This window comes from Aptenodytes patagonicus, chromosome 2, assembly GCF_965638725.1.
Source record: "Aptenodytes patagonicus chromosome 2, bAptPat1.pri.cur, whole genome shotgun sequence".
Taxonomy (NCBI): Eukaryota; Metazoa; Chordata; class Aves; order Sphenisciformes; family Spheniscidae; genus Aptenodytes; species Aptenodytes patagonicus.
In genome coordinates this window covers 84,593,583-84,616,735 of record NC_134950.1, presented here as the reverse complement: position 1 = coordinate 84,616,735, position 23,153 = coordinate 84,593,583, and the positions used below count along the sequence as shown (strand labels likewise).

The 23,153-nt window shown below is 41.1% G+C and overlaps 2 protein-coding genes across 3 annotated transcripts in view; both read left to right on the top strand.

The window, feature by feature from the left end:
• RETREG1 (reticulophagy regulator 1) overlaps nt 1–11,198 on the top strand; it is a 70,354-nt gene extending 59,156 nt beyond the window's left edge. For both annotated transcript variants that reach the window (XM_076330368.1, XM_076330369.1), the window contains 5 exons: nt 21–105; nt 671–808; nt 2,645–2,709; nt 3,860–3,986; nt 6,967–11,198. In XM_076330368.1, coding sequence (XP_076186483.1) covers nt 21–105; nt 671–808; nt 2,645–2,709; nt 3,860–3,986; nt 6,967–7,478 — 927 coding nt within the window. In that variant the 3' untranslated portion in view covers nt 7,479–11,198. The remainder of the gene's footprint in view (nt 1–20; nt 106–670; nt 809–2,644; nt 2,710–3,859; nt 3,987–6,966) is intronic.
• An 888-nt stretch (nt 11,199–12,086) lies between these two features.
• On the top strand, nt 12,087–21,490 carry ZNF622 (zinc finger protein 622). The gene is made up of 7 exons (XM_076330367.1): nt 12,087–12,169; nt 14,416–15,024; nt 16,901–17,155; nt 17,868–18,030; nt 18,836–18,948; nt 19,838–19,981; nt 20,596–21,490. Exons 2-7 carry the CDS (start codon nt 14,418–14,420, stop codon nt 20,721–20,723), a joined length of 1,410 nt encoding a protein of 469 aa, XP_076186482.1. The 5' UTR covers nt 12,087–12,169; nt 14,416–14,417; the 3' UTR covers nt 20,724–21,490.
• Nucleotides 21,491–23,153: the final 1,663 nt, after the last annotated feature.

Here is a 23,153-nt window from a genome sequence, read left to right as displayed (position 1 = left end):
AATTTTAATGTTTTTGCCAGTTTTGCCTACTAGTATGCAGTGTATGTACATTTTTCACTGTCTTGGGAAGTTACATTCCTGGAGTTGTCCTCTCCTATGTCCTGCGTAAGTATAGGCTCTTTTTCAATCATGATTTATGTATGTGGTTTGTTCATTATTTGGTCTCTGTATAGGGAGTGGGGGTTTAATTTATTTATTTATATATACACACACATGCATATATATACACATATATACATATATATATGTAGGTTCTGACAAGTGCTTTTTGTCATATGGAAGTCAGCTTACAAGTTTTGTCAGCTTGTTGATTTTGGCACAATGTTGCATAGTCGTGTTTCTCAGGTAGATCAAAATCAGACTAAATCAAGATAATGATAAATATTATAGTGATCATAAATTGTGCCTTACTGGAAGTCAAAAAGGTATCAGTTGATATGAATACAATGGCATTTTCTGCGACGAGCAGGAATGGCTCCTAGAAACTGGATTTGACATTAACAGTTTGTCTGACATGGGCATTTCACAGTGTTTTTTTATGTAAAACTAATTGCATTATGTAAAATCGGTAGTTATCTTACGCAAGTGCATTGTTTAATCATTATTGAGTAACTTCTTGTAAAGCAATATTTCAATACAATTTTTCTCTCTGTCTTCATTTTTATCACAGTATTGTGTGCCTTTTTATGTCCCTTCCTTAAGTGCAATGAATTTGGACAGAAAGTGTGCAACAAAATTAAGACTGTTCTGATGAAACTAGATTTTGGAATAGTGGAATATATCAACCAGAAGAAAAAAGAGAGATCTGGTGAGTAATTAAGTATAGTCCCAAGTAATGTATTTCTGTATGCAGAGAAAAATTTATTCACCTTGCAGACAGTTTGGTTTGTCCTGTGAAGCCAATTGTAAAGGTATTTCTTGCTTTGAACCTGGCTACCGTTCTTAGCTTTATAAGGAGCAATAATGTATGTCAGACATCTGGGTGTGGTAAAAAACCCCAAACTATTTCACGGAAAGAAACAAGGCAAGACTGATGGTTCTCTTCATAGCTGAGTAGATGTACTGCTTGTAGATTTTCAGAAAAAACTACTCACTGTGAAGTATGCAATGCTTATCTCTGTTTAGATAAGGCAAACTCATCCAGGAGAGCGACTCACTCAAGAACATAAAATGAGTAAATAACAGAATTTTCCGTAAGAGATTAAACTCCGTTCCAGTATCTAAATCCGCCTTGTTTTCACTCCCAACAGCAACAATAATTCATTTTCTTCCCCAAATACTCAATAAGCATTTAAGAATTGCAGTAGGATAGTTGCTACAAATGAATCAAAGTTTTTAGTTAGAAAGGGGAGAAATCAGTCGAAAACAAAATCTCACCTGTCTCACCTGAATTCTTTACAACATTGGAAACTTTTAGATTTTAAGTAATGAAGCTATTTCAAGAAAAATACTTATATGAACAATGTTATTTTTAGTTTACTTTTTGTGTGTGCTACAGTTTTGGTAATTAAACCTTTGTAGTGTAGTCACATTACTTAAGGGTAGCCTACCCTTTTCAGTTAGTGTTACATCAGTAGATTTCATATCTGCTTTAAAACATGCATTTCTTGTAACTGTTCATCATACAGTGTGCTGTTCCTAGACACAATGAGAGGAACCATCTGCCTTTTCTCTTTCTCTTACATACAATACAGTAGTCGTTGGAAATAAGGAATAATGCACTGAAAATTTTCTTTCATGTGTTATTCCACCTTGTACTACTTTTAGTGAAACTGGCAGAGAGATCAGACTATTGTTTCATAAATTTCATAAGCCAGCACTGGGAAAATGGTTGAGGTTAGATTCATTCTTTCCTGCCTCTCACCCTCCAGTTTAATTTACCCCAGACAAGTTCCCTACCTTGCTTCACCACTTGGGTTCATCACATGGGTTCGCAAACCCTTGTACTGGCACGAGCGAGGAAATAGCAAGTTGCAAAAATAGGCAACCAAGAATAATATTACTGTGTTTTTCAGCTTATATTGGTTTAAAATATTCATGAGACTATTCTCAGACAGAGACAGGAGAGGAGAGGAGGCGAAATTGGTGTCTCCATTCCTCTGTTAGGAGCAGCATTCTACCAGGCTTCAGAGGATGCTTTGTATGCATATTTGCATATAAATGATGCGAATGCAGGGGAACTGGGTGCAAAGAAGAAGTACGGTTTTGTGAATTAAGATTACACACAATTATCCAGAAAATTGTATGTTCTGATGTAAAAGTAATGTTGCTGGGATAACTACACTGCCTGTTTTAACAGTATGTTATGACTGTGCGTTGTACCAGCAGTATAGTTAAAAAGATAGATATGTATTGCCAGGGAACATATTATGGTGAGCAACAGAGACTTCAAGTAAATAAATGTGTTGGAAAGTATTTCAGAGCAACAATCTCTCTCCCGCTTTGGCTGCTGCACGATATATTTTGATAAATATCTACCTCAGCCTTTTTTCCCTCACCTTAGTAGCATATAACGTAAATGATGCACCGTGTGTCAACCGGTGAATAATTTACTGTACTACGCAAGCTGTGTGACAGGGAACGCACACTGAACCTCAAAGTCTTTTGTCATGAGTAGGATAAAAAATTTTTTTTTTTCTTTCAGAAACAGCAAAAACAAAACCCACAGATGACGACAGTGAATTAGACATATCAGCTCTGTGTCCAAAGGTGACTTTTTTTCAGTCAGCCCTATCTTTCTTTCAAAATCCATATAGATAATGGAAGAGTATCTAGACTACTGTCTCTGTTTTCTGTGGAAGACTTTAACCTGCCCAGGAGGCTGTGTTCCTGAACTAAGCAGTATGCTTTAAAAGTGATTCATAGTCTCCATCTTTAGGCTTATGCTAATTAACTTACTGCATTTGTGACTTCTGGCCTTCAAGGTAATGGCTTCTTTGGCCTACTAAACTAAGAATGTGTTTATTTTATATTGGCTGTGGAACGATTAAACTAGATTTAATAGCAAAGGTGGCTATTTTTACTTGCAACAGTGAAACTGCAGTTAATTTTTATCAAATTAAAATATAAAAGGGAAACGTTAGTAGAAAACCTATGTAATTTGTCAGATACTTGTGTAATCACTTGTCTGATTATTTTCAGTGATAGTGTAAATCAGTAGATTATCTGCAAATATCTTTCTAGATATGTATGAGAACACTTTAATATCTCCTTTCTCTCTTAATATTCTAAATAACTGTATAGCAAAGGATTTTCCATTATAATCAGAACACTGGTTGATATAAAAAAAATCAGTTTTCTAGGAATTCTTATGCAGTATTTGATCAGTAGTATATAGAGCCTGACTTTGACAGTGATCGCTTTGAAGGTGTTTTTGTATTCTGAAAACAAACAAACTTATATCCCATGGGATAAAAATTTGTAGCTGACATAATTGAATATTGTTGGATAAATTCATAAAGGATAATGACTTTTTTTATTTAACTAATTTTTGACTGTCTTATAGATAATGGGGTTTTTTTGATCCAAGTTTATGCATTTCTTTACATTTATATGTATTTTGTATTTGCAGGCTCATTCTGCTTTCATTACAGTAGGATATTACTTTCAGAATGAATAATTGGACTTTTCTATGCATCTTTAGTAGAATACAGCTTTCAGTTATTACAAAGAGGGATGCTTCAATTCTAAGTATTATATACTATTATTTTCATGTTTCTACAATTAAAGCTTAAAGAGACGATGATTTATATTGCTATGACATGCAAGAGGCTTCTTGTTCAGTATCTAAGCATTGGCTTCCTGTAGTGTGAATTTTTTGAGTATAAGAATACCATGTATGGGACTCTTTCATGTTTAGGTTAGTCCTGCAGTTGTTGCCAAAGAGCTGTCAGTGTCTGACACAGATGTATCAGAACTATCTTGGACTGATAATGGGACCTTTAACTTATCCGAGGGGTATTCTCCACAGACAGACACATCTGATGGTATGTAACGGCTTCATCTATTTCATCGATGAATCACGGTCATGTAAGTTATGTGAAAATGATTAGAGAATTTGAGGACAAAAGTTTTTTGGGTTGTTTTTTTTTCCCCCTACAATGAATTCAAAATTAATTCCAGTGTTTGACATAATTTTGGATACATCTTGTGTAAGAGTTGTCCTCATCTTAAAAATAATAAAGTACATCAGTAAGTATCTAAATAAATGTAGTGGTGGGTAAAACCGACACACTGAATAAGTGCCAGATTTAGCTCTCTCTTCCGCCAAACCTTTTAAGCAAGTAAACCTTTTAGGCAAGTAAACCTTTTAAGTTAGTACCAATGCTTTTGTGGAGCTATACAAATAAAAGCTGAGGAAGAAAAAGTGACTACTTTGAATTGCTAAGCAGCTAATTAAAGAAAGTATTACTAGGTTTTGGTTACTAGAATGCTGATGAAGACAGCCAGCAATGAGCCTAAATGAGATGTGAAGACTAAGACTAGGAAGAGATTCTCAAGCACTTGTTTTGATCTTGACCAGATCTTTAAGTTCTTATTTCTTACAGACCAAGCTTTCAGTTAGCACTTTGCCTGAATAAAGATTAAGGACAACAGTAGTTTGGTGTAATCTTATCTGTGGATTTGTTAGTCTGCTCATCTTGCGTTTCTCGTTTTCTAGGAAAAGTTCATTGTAAATGGCAAGTAGGATGATATTACTTAACGACATTATACAGGGCAAGTTAATAATTTCAATTCTTTTGTTAATATTTCAAGTTGTAAATAGATGGCATTGTACGGTCACAGACTCGTAAGTTGGAATGAGCCATTATCGTTCATCTCATCTAACCTCCTATTCAAAGGAGGTTCAACTTGATCAAGTTGCTCAGGGCTGTGACCAGTTGAATTTTGAGCATCTCCAACGGTAGAGATTCAGCAACCTCCCTGGACAGCCATTTTCAATATTTGATCACCCTCATGATGAAGAAGTTTTTTCTTATAGCGAGTTAAAATTTCCCATGTTACAGCTTGTGTCGATTTACTGTCATCCTTCCACTGTGCACCTTTAAGAAGAGTCAGGCCCCATCTTCTCTATACCTTCCCATTAGTTAGTTAAAGACAACTATGCGATCCCCCATTTGCCGCCTTCTCTTAAGGCCGAACAAAGCCCATTCTCTCAACATCTCCTCATATGTCGTGTTCTCCAGCCCCCTAATAATCATGCTGATCCTCCAGGGGACTCATTCTAGTCTTTCATTGTCTGTCTTGTACTGGAGAGGTCAAAACTGGACAAAGTACTCCAAATGCGCGCTCTCCAGTGCTGAATAGAGGAGGAAAATCCCTTCCGTTGACTTTCTGACTTCATTTTTGCTAGTATAGCTCAGTACGTGGTTGGCCTTCCTTGCTGCAAGGGTATACCACTGACTTGCGTCCACAGGTCTCTTTCTTGAAAGCTGCTTTCTGTCTTGTTGCCCCCAACCTGTACTGCTGCACAGGTTATTCCACGGCAGATGCAGGACTTCACATTTGCTTTTGTTGAATTCCATTATGTTCCTTTTCAGCCTGTTCATTTCTCCAGCCTGTTGAGGTCCCTCTGAGGGTGACCTGCCCTCCAGAATATCAAATGCACCTGCCCCACTGCAGTTCCTTTCTGCCCATGAACTTGCTGAGAGTATGCTCCATCCTGTCATCCAAGTCATTAATAAAATTAAACATTGAACAGTGTTGGCTTCAGGACCTTTGAGACACCACTAATAACTGGCCTCCAGTTGGACCTTGTATCACTGATCACAGCCCTTTGAGCCTGGCAGTCCAGCCAATTTTCCACCCACCTTACAGTTCACTTACCCAGTTTGCTTACCAATTTGGCTGTAAGGATAATGTGGGAAACTGCATTAAAGGCCTTGCTAAGTGAAAAATAAACATCCACTCTTCTTCCCCCACGGAGCATTTCAGCAAATGGGACATACACACAAGTACAAGACCAGATGGGATGCATCCAAGGACTGGCTCATCTCCTCTCAAAGCTCTGTGCATTTGAGCCACCACTCTGCCTGCAGCACCACCCTTCCTCCTCACCTTCCCAGCCTGTTTTTCCTAAGGAAAATGGAGAAAATGACGTATCAGACATTTTTAGGATTCATTTCCTTAGCCCTTATGAATGCTCCTATTGCTTGTTTTCATAGAAAGTAAGTTCAAACTGATTTTTTACCTTCTCATTCAAATACTAGATCAAAATACTCCCTTATGCTCATCCAGGTCTCTTCCACAGGCCATGTACTGTGGTCAGTATATTTTATGCATTTATAGTAACAAATATCATGCCATTAACGCAGCCATTAAAATCTAATCTTTTATTTGTTTACATTCTGCTTTTTATCCTCTTGAAAATGTGAAACTATCCTAGTCATCTGTAGAGTTTCCGTTTTCTGTTTCCTATTTAATACAAGCGTTGGCCAAGAAAAGTTATAAATTAAGTCTTCATATTGGTTTTATATCTTTATTTAAACATGTAAACATTCTTTTTTTATTCTGCAAGTGTTTTAAAAGCTTGTAATATATTCACACACACTTACATATTTGTAACTTGTATATATTGTGAAGAAAAATGTTTAAAGACCTGTTGTGACATTACAAATTTTAGGACTTTATGTGGCTCGTGTATTTAGAACTGGCTGTGCTGAAGATTTGCATGGCTTGTTTCATATAGAGCTAGATACCATTTAAAAAGGATATTATCCTCAAATAACTTTCTGGGTTAGGTTGCTACTAGGTGACTTGTGGTAGTAGGTTTACGACCTCAGAACCATTTTATTTTAGATGTAACACAAAGCTCCTCTGCATTAAGACTACGGAAGACTACTAGACTATGGATTAGTAAATGTATTTAAAGGAAAACTTACTAATTGCATTTTTACACTTGGCTGCTTTTTTGGGGAAGCCTTTCGTGTTTGCTGACATTGTTCCCTTCTGTTTGTCCTGTAATAGATTTTGACCGACCTAGCGATCATGAAGAAGCTTTTGCTAGAGATCTTTCAGAATTTCCTTCTTTAGAAAATGGTGCCGGAACAAATGATGACGATGACTCAAGCATCGGTATGCCCATCCAGCAAAAACAAAAAAAAGAACAAACATATTTCAAGGTGGATCACGCTTCCAGAGAGAGTAAAGAGAGACCATCCGCTGCAGGGCTCTCCTTGCCTTTGACCAGTGACCAAACCTTTAATTTAATGAGTGGAATTGCTGGGGATGTCATCGCAGCTGCGGTGTCTGCTGCCATCAAAGACCAGTTGCAGTCCGCACAGCAAGCTCCCTCACATGCAGTGCCCAGTTTGAGCGAGGAGACAGACACAGAGGAAGCTGATGATTTTGAACTGCTTGACCAGTCTGAGCTTGAGCAGATTGAGAAAGAATTGGGACTTTCACAAGGCCAAGAAGCAGAATCCCAGGAAAAGAAAAAATCTTCAGGCTTCCTTTCAAATCTGCTTGGAAGTCATTAACCTGGAAATTGCAGCTGGTAATGTAGAAGAAATTAAACATAAAACACACAAAAAAAATCAAATGCAAAAAAAATGGAAAATTCTGAGCTGTAAGCTTTAACTATCCCTTTAGATGTGTTGTAATAGTTTCCCTTATGCAGAGTGAATTAACCGGATAAATATCAGCTGATACTGATAGTTTAATGTTTCTGGTAGTTATACCTCAATGTAATAGCATGGAAATGAATTATCTATCCACTGTTTGGTTGCAGATGAGTGTTGGAGGTCAGTTGTTCAAAAGAATTGGGGGAGAGGGGTTTTATCTTTTTGCCAACCATGTATTTTGGGCTCCTAGCCAAATTTTCAACATCAGCAGTTTATTTACTCTTGGTTGCCAACCATGTAATACAATTAATGATTCACACAGCGAGGGTAAGTTATCGGAGGATTGCAATGAGATTAACTAAATCTCACCTCCTTCAATCATAGCGAAAAGTATGAATCCCTGCAGTTAGCATTATGTGTAGTGCATCTACTATATATGAAACACATTAACCAGCACAACTCTAGTTTAAATATGTGTACACCACTATCAAAGAACTTGATTTCATACTTAAAACCTTTGAGTTATTTTGGATATGGTGATGCATTTCCAAGTTTTCTGCTGTTTCAGGCTTGTAGAGTTGTAAAGTGGCATGCTATTTGACTGACCACCTGCTGTGTTCCTTGATGGAGTCTGGTCCTTGGCAGTATGTAAAGTCAGCCAACACACTTTTGTATTTAAGAGTTAATATCATGTAAACCGAACCACCTTTTTGGGAGCAGGTGAGGGTAGTTATTGTTTGGAATAGAGGTTAGAGGTTAAAAAAAAAAAAAAGTTTTTTAGGTGCCACTTCCTTAATTCAAGATTCTGTGGGTTTTCGTTTTTTTTCCCTGGGACAGCTGCCATCACTTGCAACAAAAGTTGTGTTGCAAGCTGAATATTTTAAGATACTTAAAAGTATTTGGTGAGGTCATTTGCTGTAGAAGACACTCAGAATCTTCTTCTTGGCATGTAATTTAAAACAAATGAAAAAGAACTTGTTTAAATTATTTGCCAGTTTAAATTCCACACATGCTGAGTGAGTAGCATGGGATTTTAAGCAGGTAACTTGTTTAACTTTTTCTAGAGCTTTTTTGTTCACCTGTGACAAAATTGAATTGTAATACCAAGCAATAGTAATCAAAAAAATAGGAAGAAGTAAAGCTAGTTTTTTTAACGTGATGTAAACCGTTAGCAAAGTTGAGGGACCATGTCAGCTGCTACTACTACTCAAGTGATTTTCCATTTGCTGGCATTTGAAGAGGTGAATGCTGTCATCTAGGACCCTCAGAAAGTACAGCAACAGATTATAAAAATCTTCCACTAACATATAAATGTAGGTAAACCTGTGTTTAAAGTTAACTGCATTTTAATTTTGGTGAAAAAACGGGCAGATGGCCAAAAAGAGTGTAGCGAAAGGAAAGATGCTGAGAATTTTTGACACTAGCTTTATCGTTGCTTGTGCTTTTGTGTCAGTAATGCATATTGACCGTGTTTGCTGTCCTTTACCAGTAAAAAAAGTGAGCCTGTGCCTTCATTATCAAACCCATTACAAAGTAAGTGGATGCTGGATATAGATCCCACAAGATGCAGCTTTTGAAATTACAAAATCTTAACATTAAAAGCGAGTTTCTGGAAATTATTGAAAAACCGTGGCCACATCACTTCCACAGCATTGGTTGCTAAGTTTCCTTTTTAGCTTCCCCCAGCCTGTCCTTCCCATTTGAAAAAAAACACAAACCAAAAATAAAAGAAGCTTTTGCTGGCAAATCAGTAAGTTTAAAGGCCATTTAAATTTCTCAGATGAGTTAAAAGCCTCGTTTCCTTGCTGCATGTTTAGGACAATCTATACAGTAGAAGAGTACAACTTCCAAGCTGCTGATGAAACTTTGTAGGACACCCAAACAACTGTGTGCTTCCTTGTACAGGAGTACTGCTGCCAGGAGGGGAAACAGGCTACGGGACAGGGAGAGGCAGGAGGGAGTCATCCTTCACAGGCTTTTCTGGAGCGGATTGAGGGAACAGACTAGCTGGCTGTCAGTGGTGGCATTGTAACAGCATGCACTTTATTGTTGTTTTATGAAGAATACTTGTGGTTATAAAAGTATGTAATGCAGGGGCACTCTTCTAGAATTATAGATTAGATCAAGAAGGAAAAGCAGTTGGAGGAGTTTCTCGGACTTTTTGTAAATGATCCATTTTCTGGTTTCAAGATAGAAAAATAGATTGATTTTTCTCCAGTACGAGTCTCAATTTTATTTTTTTTTTTCCCAGAAAGAAAAACAAAGCAAAACTTGAACAAGCAAATCGTTAACATTTAGGGGCATAATTGCTTACTTGAATGTCTTCAGAATTTTATTTTTCTGTTCTTGTGGTAGTTGATTACATTCAAGCCCCTAAATACTATGTAATAGGAAGGAGGTAATCTGTAACATTTACTATTCCTCCTCAGGTAGTGGAAAGATGCTTAGTTTTCTGCAGGAAGTTACCTCTTCCTTCCCAAACAACCGCACGTAAGAAACGCTTTGCTTGGACACGATACATTCCGCTGCCAGCAGTTTGACAGCAAAACACAAAGAAAATGTTTCTGTCCTTTGTGAGATCCCTTCCACACTGCCTTCAGCTGGAAATCGCTCAAGAAACCTTCATTTTGCTGTATTCTAACAGCAGCCACAAAACAGCAGTTACTTAAAAATTCCCATCACAATGGTCGACGGCGTCTTTCCTACTGAGCACTGGTTGTCACCTTCCCATCTTCCAAAACTGAATACACGGGCAGGAAGAAAGGCAAGCGAGTATGAGGTAGCACGTAGCATTGAAACATGCGTTTGTTCTGTGGAAAGCCTGCTTGCGTGCAATTTCTAGTCAAAAGGCAGTACAGTCAGCGCAGAGGGCATACATAGAGCGTGGACGTGTCAGCAAGTGCCCATGGGGTAACACAGGGTATGCAGTTCTGCCTGCGTTATCTGGTGTGCTCTTACCTGGTAGTAAATGGAGGATGCCGTGTATTTTTGCAGTAGCGTGGTTACAGTGCTCACCCTCCCTCGCCTTGCAGTGGCTTCTTCACACATCCCTACTGGAAGAAAACAACGTGTGTCAGGACAGGATCTGTGGCATGCAGTTCAGTCCTTCGTACTCACAGAATTTCCCCTCGCGTTAGTAGTACATCTGAGCGACAGACGGAGCGGTCGTCATTTCATCAGTGGCCTTAGGTGTGTCAAATCCCATGTGAAAGCACCTATCTTCAGCACACAGGGCTTTTCGTGTGCATGTACTACGCACCTACGTACCATTCTTCAGTTTGTTTGTGAAAAAAATTTCTATGCAGAGGAGGGGAGATAATTTTAACCCAAAGTAATAGGATCTGAAGAAATACTCATTTTACTTGTTTTTTGTTAGTTCTGCACTTTTTCCAGACTGTTTAAGCCTTCCGAACAAATTCCCTGTAGTCTGCATGTCTGTTCTCAGCACACGAGCAGCGTAACAGGCTGTAAGCACCACCCATCCGGGTAACCAGAAACTGGAAAATTACAAAATGTCTTTATTTAAAATATTTTGCAGCACTTTACCTAGCCTGATTACTATTTTGTAAACATGGAATTATTATATTGATTGTTTGTAAAACCACTTAATAAATATGTGTTAGTTTTTATCTTTCATCATGTCTAATTGTGTATTTGTTCCCAAAACCGGAAGAAAAAACCTGGAGAACAAGTCTTATGAGGAGCGGCTGAGGGAACTGGGACTGTTCAGCCTGGAAAAAAGGAGGCTGAGGGGAGACCTCATCGCTCTCTACAACTCCCTGAAAGGAGGTTGTAGCGAGGTGGGTGTTGGTCTCTTCTCCGAAGTAACAAGTGATAGGACGAGAGGAAATGGCCTCAAGTTGCGCCAGGGGAGGTTTAGATTGGATGTGAGGAAGAATTTCTTTACTGAAGAGTGGTTAAACATTGGCACAGGCTGCCCAGGGAAGTGGTTGAGTCCCCATCCCTGGAGGTATTTAAAAGACGTGTAGATGAGGTGCTTAGGGACATGGTTTAGTGGGCATGGTGGTGTTGGGTTGACGGTTGGACTCGATGATCTTAGAGGTCTTTTCCAACCTCAATGATTCTATGATTCTATGATTCTATGAAAACCCCACAACGCCAAAACCAAACCCCTGCCGCGGGGTCTCGGCCGCGCCGCCGTTTATTCCCGCTCTCAGCCCGGCTGGGCTCGCACCCGCTAACCGCTGGTCCCGGCTCTCGGCCACGGGCCCGACAACGCCGAGTTTCCTTCCAGGAGCAGGGCCGGCACTGCCCGCTCTGAAGGAGGGGTGGTTTTCAGGTGGACGGGGGGCGGAGGCCGGGGAGGAGCCCCCGCTCCTGGGCGGCCGCCCCGGCCCAGCCCGCCGCGGGCGCTCCCTCGGCGGTGCAGGCCCGGCGGGGGAAGGCGGGGAGGCCCCGGCTTCCTCAGGCCGCCTCACGGGCGGGGCGGGCAGGGGGCGCCGCGGGGCCTCCGCGGCGGCAGGGGGCGGGGCCTCCTTGCCGGAAGGGGGCGGCCCCGCCCTTCCTGCCTGGCGGTGCGCGGCGACTTCCCGCTCGCTCCTCCACCGGCAGCGGCGCGGCGGGACCCCTCGCCCCACGGGCGGCAGGTGCGTGTCCCGCGGGGCCTGGCGGCGCGGGGGGGCAGCCTCCCGCGCGGCGCGGAGGGTGGGGCGGGGCGGGGCGGCCCAGCTCCGCCGGGGGTGGCGGGGAGGGCGAGGCCCGGCCCCGAGGCGGGTGGGCCGCGCGGCCTGGGAGCGTCGGTTGGTCTCCCTTGGGGTGGAGCCTCCCCATGAGTCCTGTCTGAGTCACGTCTGGCGGCGGCCTGGAGGATCGCGGCTTCCGCCTGTGCCCCTTCTTGTGTTCGGGTTTATTTTAATTTTTTTCCTTTTTTTTTATTTCCTTCCCCCCCGGGTTTCAGTTCTGCTGTCGCTTGGGGTGTGCGTATAATAAACACCTGCCTGTCAGTCAGGCCGTTCTGTCTTCTGTCGGTCTTATGGACACCGGCTCAATTTAAATTCAAATAAAAGCAGCTAAAATCAGCCGTAGTAAAGACCCTGTGGGGAGAACCAGATTTGTCTCGAAGGACTTGGCTGTGCCTTGGGCTGAAGGCTTGTGAGTGCCTCAAGTTTTGTTTTCCTGAGCCCCACGCAGGGGAAGATTCTGTGCTTTGGTTTTGTGGGTTAAAATGGTGGTGAAATGCATGTGGGTAATGGGAAGTGCTGGCGTAACTACACGGGATTCTGCAGGTGCCTTTTTTGCTTTATGCAGCTTGAATTGTAAACATTATTTCTCCACTTAGTAGTCAGATATGAAGGTTTATGGTTTTAGATCTTCTCGGTTAGATACTTCTTCTTTTGATCTGTTTTTGGGGGGTTTTTTAATCACCCTCAGGGTAATCTAGTGTGTAGCTACTGGTTGCCTGTAATAAACCGGATCAAACTGTTCTGTCCCTGAGGTTTCTGCGAGGAGTTTGTGATTAACAGCAAACATGATTCCGCATCAGTTGGTTTATGGCAGTAAAATACCTGCTTGGGCTAGGAAAGGGATAGGGAGCTCTGCAGGTGGGAGGGAAATGCTTCAGAGAGCAACTGGGGTCCCTCAATGGGCAGAGAATACATTTTGCTCTGAAACAAAAAGCATCTGTTACACTGAATGGATACTTACAGTATTTCAAATAAAATAGTATGGCCTTTGTTTTGTGTTAATGTATTTTCTGTCACTGGGATTACAGATAGTGCAAGCAGTAAATTAGGAGTTCTGTTCTTCCAGGGAATGAGCGTTTCATAAAGTACCTTTCAACTCTGCGTGTTTGTGTCTTTCACCGCTGCTTCTCCCTGTTGGTACTTCTGGGAGGAGCTGCTGTTACTCTGCCTGCTTTCAGACCCCCTCCTCCTGATGTATTATTTCTTTTTTTTCCAGATTAAACCATAGTTTTTTCTAAATCAGTTAAAAGATGGGTGTGGCTTTAGTGACCTCCAGTTAGAACACGTTTTTTTGCTCTTTGCTTTTGGAGTGTTCAAAAGATTCCATCAACTTTGTTTAAAAAAAAGTTAAGTTTCATTAAGCACCGCAAAGGAAGGAAATGCGTGGCTTTGGAAAGGACAGCACCAGTTACAGGTCCCTGCCCTCCAGTTGTCCTGTGACAGCCCCAGTAGTGCAGCTCAGCTGGATGGTGGGAAGTGGAGGAAGAGCGGGGGTACCAGTGGCTTCAAGCACTAGATCTAGACATGACTGACTGCATCTCTGGATTAACAGTTCTGCAGGGTAAAGTGTTGTCAGCAGTACATGCACTGCTCCAAAATAGCTGAGAGGGTTTTATTTTTAAATGCGGTAACTTTTTTTTTCCATTTGATAAGGCTGTGGAAAACAGAAAATAGGCATGAAAGCAGGTTTTCCCTTTTTTTACCCTTATTTTGGAGCAATCACTAGTTTCCTCAAAAGCCTATAGTTGGCAGAACACGAGCTTGATAAGAACCTTTAGTTTCTGATTTTCAGTAAAAAGTGCAGAGCTTTCGAAGCACTGCTGCTGGGGCTGGGAACCCTCTCGGTCTGTGTCCGAGCCCTGACAAGCACAGTGGGTGCTGGGTCCAGAGCTGGGATGCTCAGATGCTGCTGTGTTACAAGTAATCTCTGATAACTATATCAAAGTCTTTTATTTTTTTCTTCTTTTGCTCCTTCTAGTACATAACATGCTGTTTGCTAATGCTGGCGTTTAATAAATTTAATTCTGTACAAGAACTGTATGTCTTACGCTGCCTTACGTGGGTGCTGTCAGGATGTTGCACTTGGGGTTTTTTGTGGCTGTTACTTATCTTTGTTAGCATGATTATTTTTTTTTTCCCCCATTTTCTAGTAATGGCAACCTACACTTGTATCACTTGCCGTGTGGCTTTCAAGGATGCTGACATTCAGCGTGCCCATTACAAAACTGACTGGCATAGATACAACCTGAAGCGTAAGGTTGCTGACATGCCTCCTGTCACTGCTGAGAATTTCCAAGAGAGAGTCCTAGCACAGAGAGCAGTAGCAGAGGAGCAGAACAAAATCACTGCCACTTACTGCACAGTTTGCAGCAAGAGATTCTCCACCTTCAATGCCTACGAGAACCACTTGAAGTCCAAGAAGCACCTGGAGTTGGAGAAGAAAGCTGTTCAAGCTGTCAGCAAGAAGGTGAAAATATTAAATGAAAAGAACCTGGAAAAGGGGCTGGCCCCAGAGAGCGTAAACAAAGATGAAATGAACGCAGCTATTCAGCAAGCCATCAGAGCTCAGCCGTCTTCGTCTCCGAAGAAGACACCTTTACCTCCTAGTAATGCAAGTAGCTCTCTGGTTTCTACGGGAAGCACCAGCTTATCACAGAGTAGAGAACGATCGGAAAAACCTCCACGGCTACAGTGGTTTGAACAGCAAGCAAAGAAGCTGGCCAAACAACAAGCAGAGGAGGAAGAGGATGTGGAAGAAGGTAAGGCAATAAACATACTGACGAGAGGTAGCTTGGGGTAAGCTATGTGGTTGTCGGTTTTGTGTAAAAGCCTCCTTCTATTTCTGTAGTAGTACAGCATTTTCCATCACAAAAGGTCTTCCTGTTGATTAAATTTTCAGCTTAACAAAGGAATTAAGGTTGGCCCATGCTTGCAGTCAAGGATTCTGTGTTGGCGTCTGAACTGCCAGCTGCGCAAGATACTAATGCGTGTGAAGGTTGAATATAAACAGTTACTAATATGAGCGCTATTTCCCACATAAAATTCCAGGGGAAGTTTCCTTTAAGGAAGGCTAACATAAAAGGTTACCCTAAAACTACTTCTGAAAAACAGATGAACAAAAATCCAATTACGATCATTTGCTGTTGTCCCATCAATCACTTTACTGATCTGTTGAAGGGAGGTGGGAGTGCGGTTGGTTTTGTTTTTTCTTTGCCCATCAAGACCAGAGGAGAATGTTTGCTCCTTAGCCTGACACTGTGTGGCATAGCTTCTCAGCATGTTGGCATCTGTATTAAAATTGGTTTAAGATTTGCCACCCCAGCTGCTCATTCCTGCTGCTTCACCTTCACTGCTTGTGTAGATACAGCTCTTTGTTGGAGGTCAGCCTGGAAAGTTGACAACTGGAAAGATCAGAGCTTCAGAATTCCCAGAAAAGGGTTATTTTTAACCTGGACACTTCCAGGGCTGTAGTTTACAGTGCAGCTCCAAATGCATCTATTGGAGGAGTTCAATGGAGTGATTAAACTGCAGCAAGGGGACAGATATGAATGAAGTGGGACCATACTATGCCAGCTTCATTACTGAAACCATTGTGTCATGTTATTACGTCTGTTACAGCAGTTTTATGCTGGTAAAATTTAGTTGCAATTCAGGGAATCTGTTCTACAGGAGAAGAAACGTATACCTCTGAACATGCATCTTAATGTCTGAAGAAGGAGCCAACTTGCACCTGTTTTGTATTAATGTGTTAGTCATAAGTTGTAATGCTAAAATCTCAGTAGTTTCTGAATGTTAATCTTCCTTTCAAGTGTTTGTCCAGGAATGGTTCCTACAAGTCCTGTTAATTCAGTGTCAGGCTTTTAAAATTATTAAACTCTATCCTGTAGTAAAGATCTCTAATCAACAGCCTACAACACTGGGGAGCACCGTGTTCCCTGTTCTCAAACACTCTGTGCACATGGCAGTTGGAAGGGGACCAGCAGGAATAGAGTACTGGGAAATGCTCACTGCCCCAGATCTGAACTCCTTAAAAAAGATTTCTAGACCCCTCTAGCAGTATAATCAGATTGCCGGTTCGTCTATCCGTTACTGAGCTCTGCAGTAATCTTTCAAATGTGTAAAACTGTTAGTATATCTTGGTATATAGTAACACATAATGTAATGTAGTGTATCTGTGACAGCTGGCTTTGTTCTTCTCTTGGTAAAGATATATGTGTGAACAGGAGTGTGTTTTCCCTCACTGCTGAGTCGCTGCTGGAAATGAGTATTTTCATGATTCTGACAGTTGTATTGTTTTTAATGAGCCATGCATGTGTTCTTGTGCTGTGGTGAATTAAATTTAAAGCTTCAAAACAGCAATAAAGTGTTAATAGTTGAGCAAATGGAGGGGGAAAAAAATATCTGCCAGCTTTTTTACGAGCAGACTTGAGCTTTGCTGTATATCTTACAAAGAAATGTGTTTTACTGGCAATGGTATATTCTCGCACCTGGAAGTGACCGTGTGGCACTTAGCTGTAAGAATAGAAAATACAATATTTTCTATGATAACTTTTTCTAACTCAATTGGGACTTGTTTTGCTTGGGAAAAGTAATCATATAAATAAATATATATATTTTTTAAACTTCCTTTAAAAGACTGGGAAGATATGGATTCTGATGAAGACATCGGCTCTGAAGAAGAGATGGAAAGTGTGGGAGAGGAAGAGGAGGAGCAGGCAGAAGCTGAAAGCACTCCTGCTGTTGGGGCCATACCAGTCACGGACTGCTTGTTCTGTTCCCACCATTCAAGATCTCTCACAAAAAATGTGGCACATATGACAAAAGCTCACAGTTTCTTCATTCCAGACATCGAGTACCTTGTGGATCTCAGAGGACTGATCAAGTACCTGGGTACGCCTGTAAACGTTCTCTGATTTTTGATCAGGATAATTACATACTTTATTGCTTATTTTCACTTGGATATGGCTTAAAATGTTTTTGGGTTTTTTTGTGTAAAATCCGAGTGCTGTCTAGTTCAGTATTTTGATTGTGAACAGGACCACAGGCTTTCCGGAGAGAGTGAGAGAAAACCCCACTGAGGAAACACGTGGTCATGTACCCTGCAGGTCTCACATGGTTTTCTAGTGTTGAGAAAGTTGTTCAGCTAACATGAAATTTAGGACAAAACTCTATTGCTAAAGTGTGCGTATGAACTGCCTTATCCTACTAATGAATAGCAAGTATTTGCCTCATTGGTTCACGATACTTGTGAGAGCTAAAAGCTAGAAAAAAAATGTATCTTCCTTGAAGTCTACAAATAATGATGAGAATAAAATAATTTTGGAGTATCAAATAGAAAACTGTATTGGAAGTATGAAATTTATTATTGAGAATACATAATGATCCATGCCGTGTCACATGAAATCTTTAAATGCACAGGCTTATCCCTGATGGAGCCATATGGTCAAGGCATAGGAACAGCAGGGCTTTTCTGGAAATGAAGGGCTCAAGGCTCTTCCTCGGTCTCTCTGCCTGCAAGCTGGGAAGCCTACGTCACAGAAATGCTACTTACTTACTAGGGAGGCTCTATTCAGACCAACAGAAGTGTCAATGTTTTCTGCAGGAGAGAAAGTTGGAGTTGGGAAAATCTGCATCTGGTGCAATGAAAAAGGGAAATCCTTCTACTCTACAGAAGCAGTACAGGCTCACATGAATGATAAAAGCCACTGCAAACTCTTCACAGATGGAGATGCTGCCCTGGAATTTGCGGACTTCTATGATTTCAGGTGAGGACACTTTTCTTTGAGTGGAGCACAGATGGGGACAGACAAAAGGACAGTTGAATATTACATCAGAAACTACTATTCATTCTTAAAATTTAGTCCTGTTTCTGGTTCTGATGCTTATTTTGCATAGCTGGTTCACCACTCTTCTAGGTTAGCATAACAACATGATTGGTTCTCCTCTCCTGTGATCACTAATACCAGTCCTATGTGAAAATATATTTTGAATTCTGTTTTGTATATTTGCTGTTACTGAGTTTAGATTTCAGTGCACCAGCAAAGACCATAAAAGGGCATAACTGTCACTTCCATTACCTTTTAGGCAGACTGTGGGCTTAATACCGACTGTGGATTTCTTTTTTAAGTAGCTGGAGTTAAACAGGACTGCTGTGATTTAGAGGTCTCTTGTTGAACTTCCTGTAACTTATCCTAACCTATGTTCATTTTGGTCAGAAATACCTCCTATTATGGTGACAGGTGGATTTAGTGGAGCTTCTTGGAGCGCTCGTTCAGTAGCTGTGCAGAGCTGGTGGGCTGCACAGTGGTGGCTTTTCACCATAAGTCGCGGTTAAGTGTGCAGCAGCAGAACCGTGCTGAGTTACAGAACCAGGTGGGGGAAGGGTGGTCCTTGTCTTCAGCCTCTGTTCAGGGCAGGGTGCTACTGGGAAGAACTCTCAAATGAAGGTAGGTGAAAGGTGACAATGTTTGTGGCTTGCTGTAGCTGTGCATGGCAGTTCTTTTGTGTAATGGGTCTAGATAGCTGTGGCTGCTCACCATGTATAAACCATGTACTGCTACTCTTCCACAGGAGCAGTTACCCTGATCACGAGGATGGGGAAGACGTGGAGGTGCCTGGAGAGCGCCCAGCAGAGAAAGAGTTGGATTATGATGATGACACCATGGAGCTGATCCTTCCTTCAGGTAGGCATAGGATTTGTGTTACAATGTACTTTCTCTGCATTTCTTGTAGCTGCAGCCATTACCTGCAGCATAGGTCGTCATCGTAAGTGTTTTCCTTTGGCAAGGGAGAAAGTAATTTTACATCTAAGTGTCTTTGGGGTTTTGTCCTCACCTTCCATTATTTTCACTACCAAGTAGTTCAACTTCTTCAGCATGTATATGTGGACTGGGGCAGGAGGTTCCTTTGCCCGCTTTAACTGTTCATGAACATGTGACTCATGGTATACCCCAAGAGTTTCCATATCTTGTTTTAGTGCAACTTGGAGAAGCTATAACTTAGGTTATCTAGTCTAGTTTTTTTGCAGAGAGGCAGCTGGTAACTAATTTAGTAAACTAGTTGAGTAAAACTAATTTATTTAAACAACCTTACTCTTGCCTTGTATAGCTTGTATAGCATTTGGCACTCTTGCGTGCATTTTTTTGTTTGTTTTGGTGTTTTTTGTATGAGGGGACCTCAGCCCTTTCATTCTGAAAAGTGCTGCCAACTATGCAGTTACAGAAGATTTCCTGAATGTCAGCAAATTACTTCCCTGGTTACTTGAAACAGCATTGCATCTCTGCTCAGTCCCCTAATTAAAATTGTCTTTTCTGATAACTGCCAGTTTGTTATCTGAGCTAAGGCCCTCTTGAACAGCACCACTCTTTGTTTTTTTTTTCTTTAAGGTAGAGTGCTGTACAGCAGCTCTTACAGTAATTACATTGAGTTCCTAATAGTCCTAAAGTTTTTAAGGTTCTGGACCTTTTAAAAGCATTTCTCAGCATAAGGATTTTCCACAGTTTCACAATATGCTTGAATACTGCATTTCAGAAGCTGCTTCATTATGCATAATAAGATGTCTCCTCTGAATAGGTGCAAGAGTGGGTCATCGTTCTTTAATGAGATACTACAAGCAGCGGTTTGGTCTGCCAAGAACGGTGGCTGTTGTGAAAAATAAGAAAGCAGTGGGTCGGGTGTTGCAGCAGTACAGAGCTTTGGGCTGGACCAGTCAGACAGGTAAGTGACAATGTGAGGTTTTTGCACAGGAGGAGGTTCTAGGATGTCCTCACTCTACAATTAAATGGGTTGAGTTTGTTTCACATTTGTGGGGTTTTATGCAGTAGTTTGTCTTCCACTTGGTTCCCTTTCATTCCTGACATCCAAGCAGAATAAGTTCCAGAAGTTGTTTGTGTCTAAAATCCATTGCAGCTTCTGTGCAAGCCCTTCAGTTCATTAGCATGCGTGTTTGTGATACTTGGCGACTTCCTAAGATTTGTTGGTTTCTGCCTGTCAAAACCACTACTCTTGCTATTTAATAATGTAATATAAACCATTCTTTGACAGTTAGAATACTTTTCCAGTTGGGGAGCAGTGATGTAATCTATCTACACTTTTGAAATAAAAGAATCGCACATTGGAATGCAAAACAACCTTTTCCCTTAATCACAGTCATGGGTATTCATAGAGGGAACTGGCCTTTCCCAAGAGAAAGGTGAAAAGTGTGCCAGTATGGGAAGGAAAACATATAGCTAACTGCTGATGTAAATGGACAGATTAGCTGGTTTGCATATAAGTAGTAAGTAAGCTTACAGACATTTATCCCTCTTTCTCTTCCTCCTCTCTCCCTGAAGGGGCAGTCTTTGCTCAGCAGCGTGATATGCAGTACCTGCAGAGGATGAAGTCAAAGTGGATGCTCAAGACAGGAATGAGTAACAATGCTACAAAGCAGATGCATTTCCGGGTGCAAGTCAGATTCTGAGTTCCCAAGAGAGCTGCATGCAACTGGTTTTGGGAAGGGGGATTTCATGGTTTCTGCGTCGAGGATTCTGTTACTAAAATGGACTTGGTACCTATCAGAAGGGGATGTGTATGCTGGTGTGCCTTCCCGTCTGTGAGAAGAAGAGCAGGGAGCTTGTCGCTTCCAGTGAAATGATGGTTGGCCTAACTTAAAAAATAAAATACCTTAAATGGAATATGTGGCAAAGTAGTCACGGCTATGAGTAAAGATGCATGCATAGTCTTGCTGCCCATCTTTGTGCAATCCATTTCTGTGGGGCAGTTGACATTGTCATTTGTCTGAATATCTTCAGTTTCCAATTCTGCAAAATGGTTGAGGCCAAGAGAAGATCCTAGATTTAAGAGCCTGAGATAGTATATTGAAGGTTTTCACTTGTGGTGCCAGACATAAGTTAGCTGGGTGTTTTGGACTTCTAGCTGGCACTATTGAGGTGAAAATTTGAGAGCAGAGATTCTGGGAAGGTTAAGTGATCACTGAAGAAATGCACTGATGGAAAACATAACTCCAGGATTAATATTGTCCTCAGAAGTTGACTGCACTTGCTTAACGCTCCAGCTCAGGGCTGGATTAATAATTTACAGTGCAGTTGTTTTATGTTGAATTTAATGAATTTTCATTACCTAAAAACTGCTCAAAATTACCATAACATTTAGATGAATGTCAATCAAAATTTCTGACGATCTGTTAAAGATTTCCCGATTAAAACTCTGAAGTTACTATTGATGACAGCTTTTGTTGTTCCCATTGAGTACTGGTGTTTCATATGATCTCGCTGAAGGAAAGTGACCCAAGACTTGTATTGGCTAGAATGGAGGCACACTCTCCCACTTAAGCAGGTGAACTGTTACAGGCAGGTGTAGAGAAAACCTGCTTGTTAAAGAGCTGAGGCAGCAGCACTAGCGTTGGTCCTGGTGTTGTAGATGTTAAAAGCTTCCATGACCTTACCGGTTGTTCTGACCTTCATGTAAGGAGGTGGGCACTTACACACAAAGGTGTAGGCTAGCTCTTGAAGCCCCGAGCGGTAGTGTGCTGGACGCTCTGAGTGTATGCCACCGGAAAATTGCTGTTTGTTTGCCTGTCCATTCATTGTGAAGGCACCTGCAGCTGGTTACAGGCGAGTTGCACTTCTGCACTTTAGGATTACTCTGGATTCCCTAGTAGTGGCTTTCACTGGCATGATTTCAATGTAAGTTTTCTTGCTCTCCTGTGAATGGTGTGTGCATAATAGCACCATAATATGGTAGGGGGCGACTTCGTCAATTAACACTGTGTTTTGACCTCTTAAAATTATCCACTAAAGTCTCCCTAAGAAGTAAGTTCAGAAAAAGTAGTGCTGTTGGCGTATCAGCACTTCTGAAGGTGTGGTATATTTGTGGGATCACTTATGAAAGTGATCATTTCACAATGGAGGTGCATACTATGTATTTTGTTTTGTGGATTTGTCTGTGGTGGGGTTTTTTGGGGGTTTTCCTTTTTTAGTAAGTACTGCCGCCTTGGAAGTTTTTTGCTGTTCCTGCTTTTGCTGAGAAGACGAACTTGATCAGTAATGCAGGCTATAGATTTGACACAGCATTTACTAAGTCAAGTGATTAATACATTAAAAAAGGTACAGATTTGAGTGAAGGGAAAACTGAAGCAGAGAGAGATTTAAAGAAAGGCTGTGTTCACATCCAAAATCTTAAACTAAAGTTGGGTTGATAAATGAGTACCTCCTTTTTCCTGGCAAGGCAGAGTTACTGCCATTGTGTATCCATAGCTGCATCTAGCTCACATTTGAATTTGTTCTAGAGGGTTTGCTCTGGGTTTTTGGGCTTTACTCTCAAAGTTAGAAGACACTGAGTCTCAGCTATGTGACTCAAGCTATGTGAATCTTAAGACGTCATATCCTTTATTACGCTCATAACCTGGCCCAGCTTGCAATTACGGTATGGATATAAGGGTATATTCTACTTGTATTTGTCAAGACTCAGCATCTGGCCCTTGGGAACTACTCGTGTCTTTTTCTTTGAAGTTAGAGGTTACTATCGAAGGGCCTTATGCTTATGGACAAGTTAAATTGTCTTTACACATAGAGCAAAATGAAATGCCACAAAAACATAGAAATAGAAGGGTTAGACTTCTTAACCAGAATCTTAACTTGAAGGCTACTGAACTGGCTTTGAGTACCAGTATAAGTCAGCAGTGAGCATCAGAGCGGTATTCAGTCTGGAGCTTTTGGAAAACACTTGTGGAATATCCAAAACTTACATTAAGGACAGGACAATTATCCTGGAAGAGTCTTGGGCATAACCCAGTACAGTTGCTAAAGTCTTAGAGGTAGGTGTTAAAGGAGTCTTGGCAGTGAAGGCAGAAATACAAGGAGATAATTGATCCAATGACAAATGACTTTGG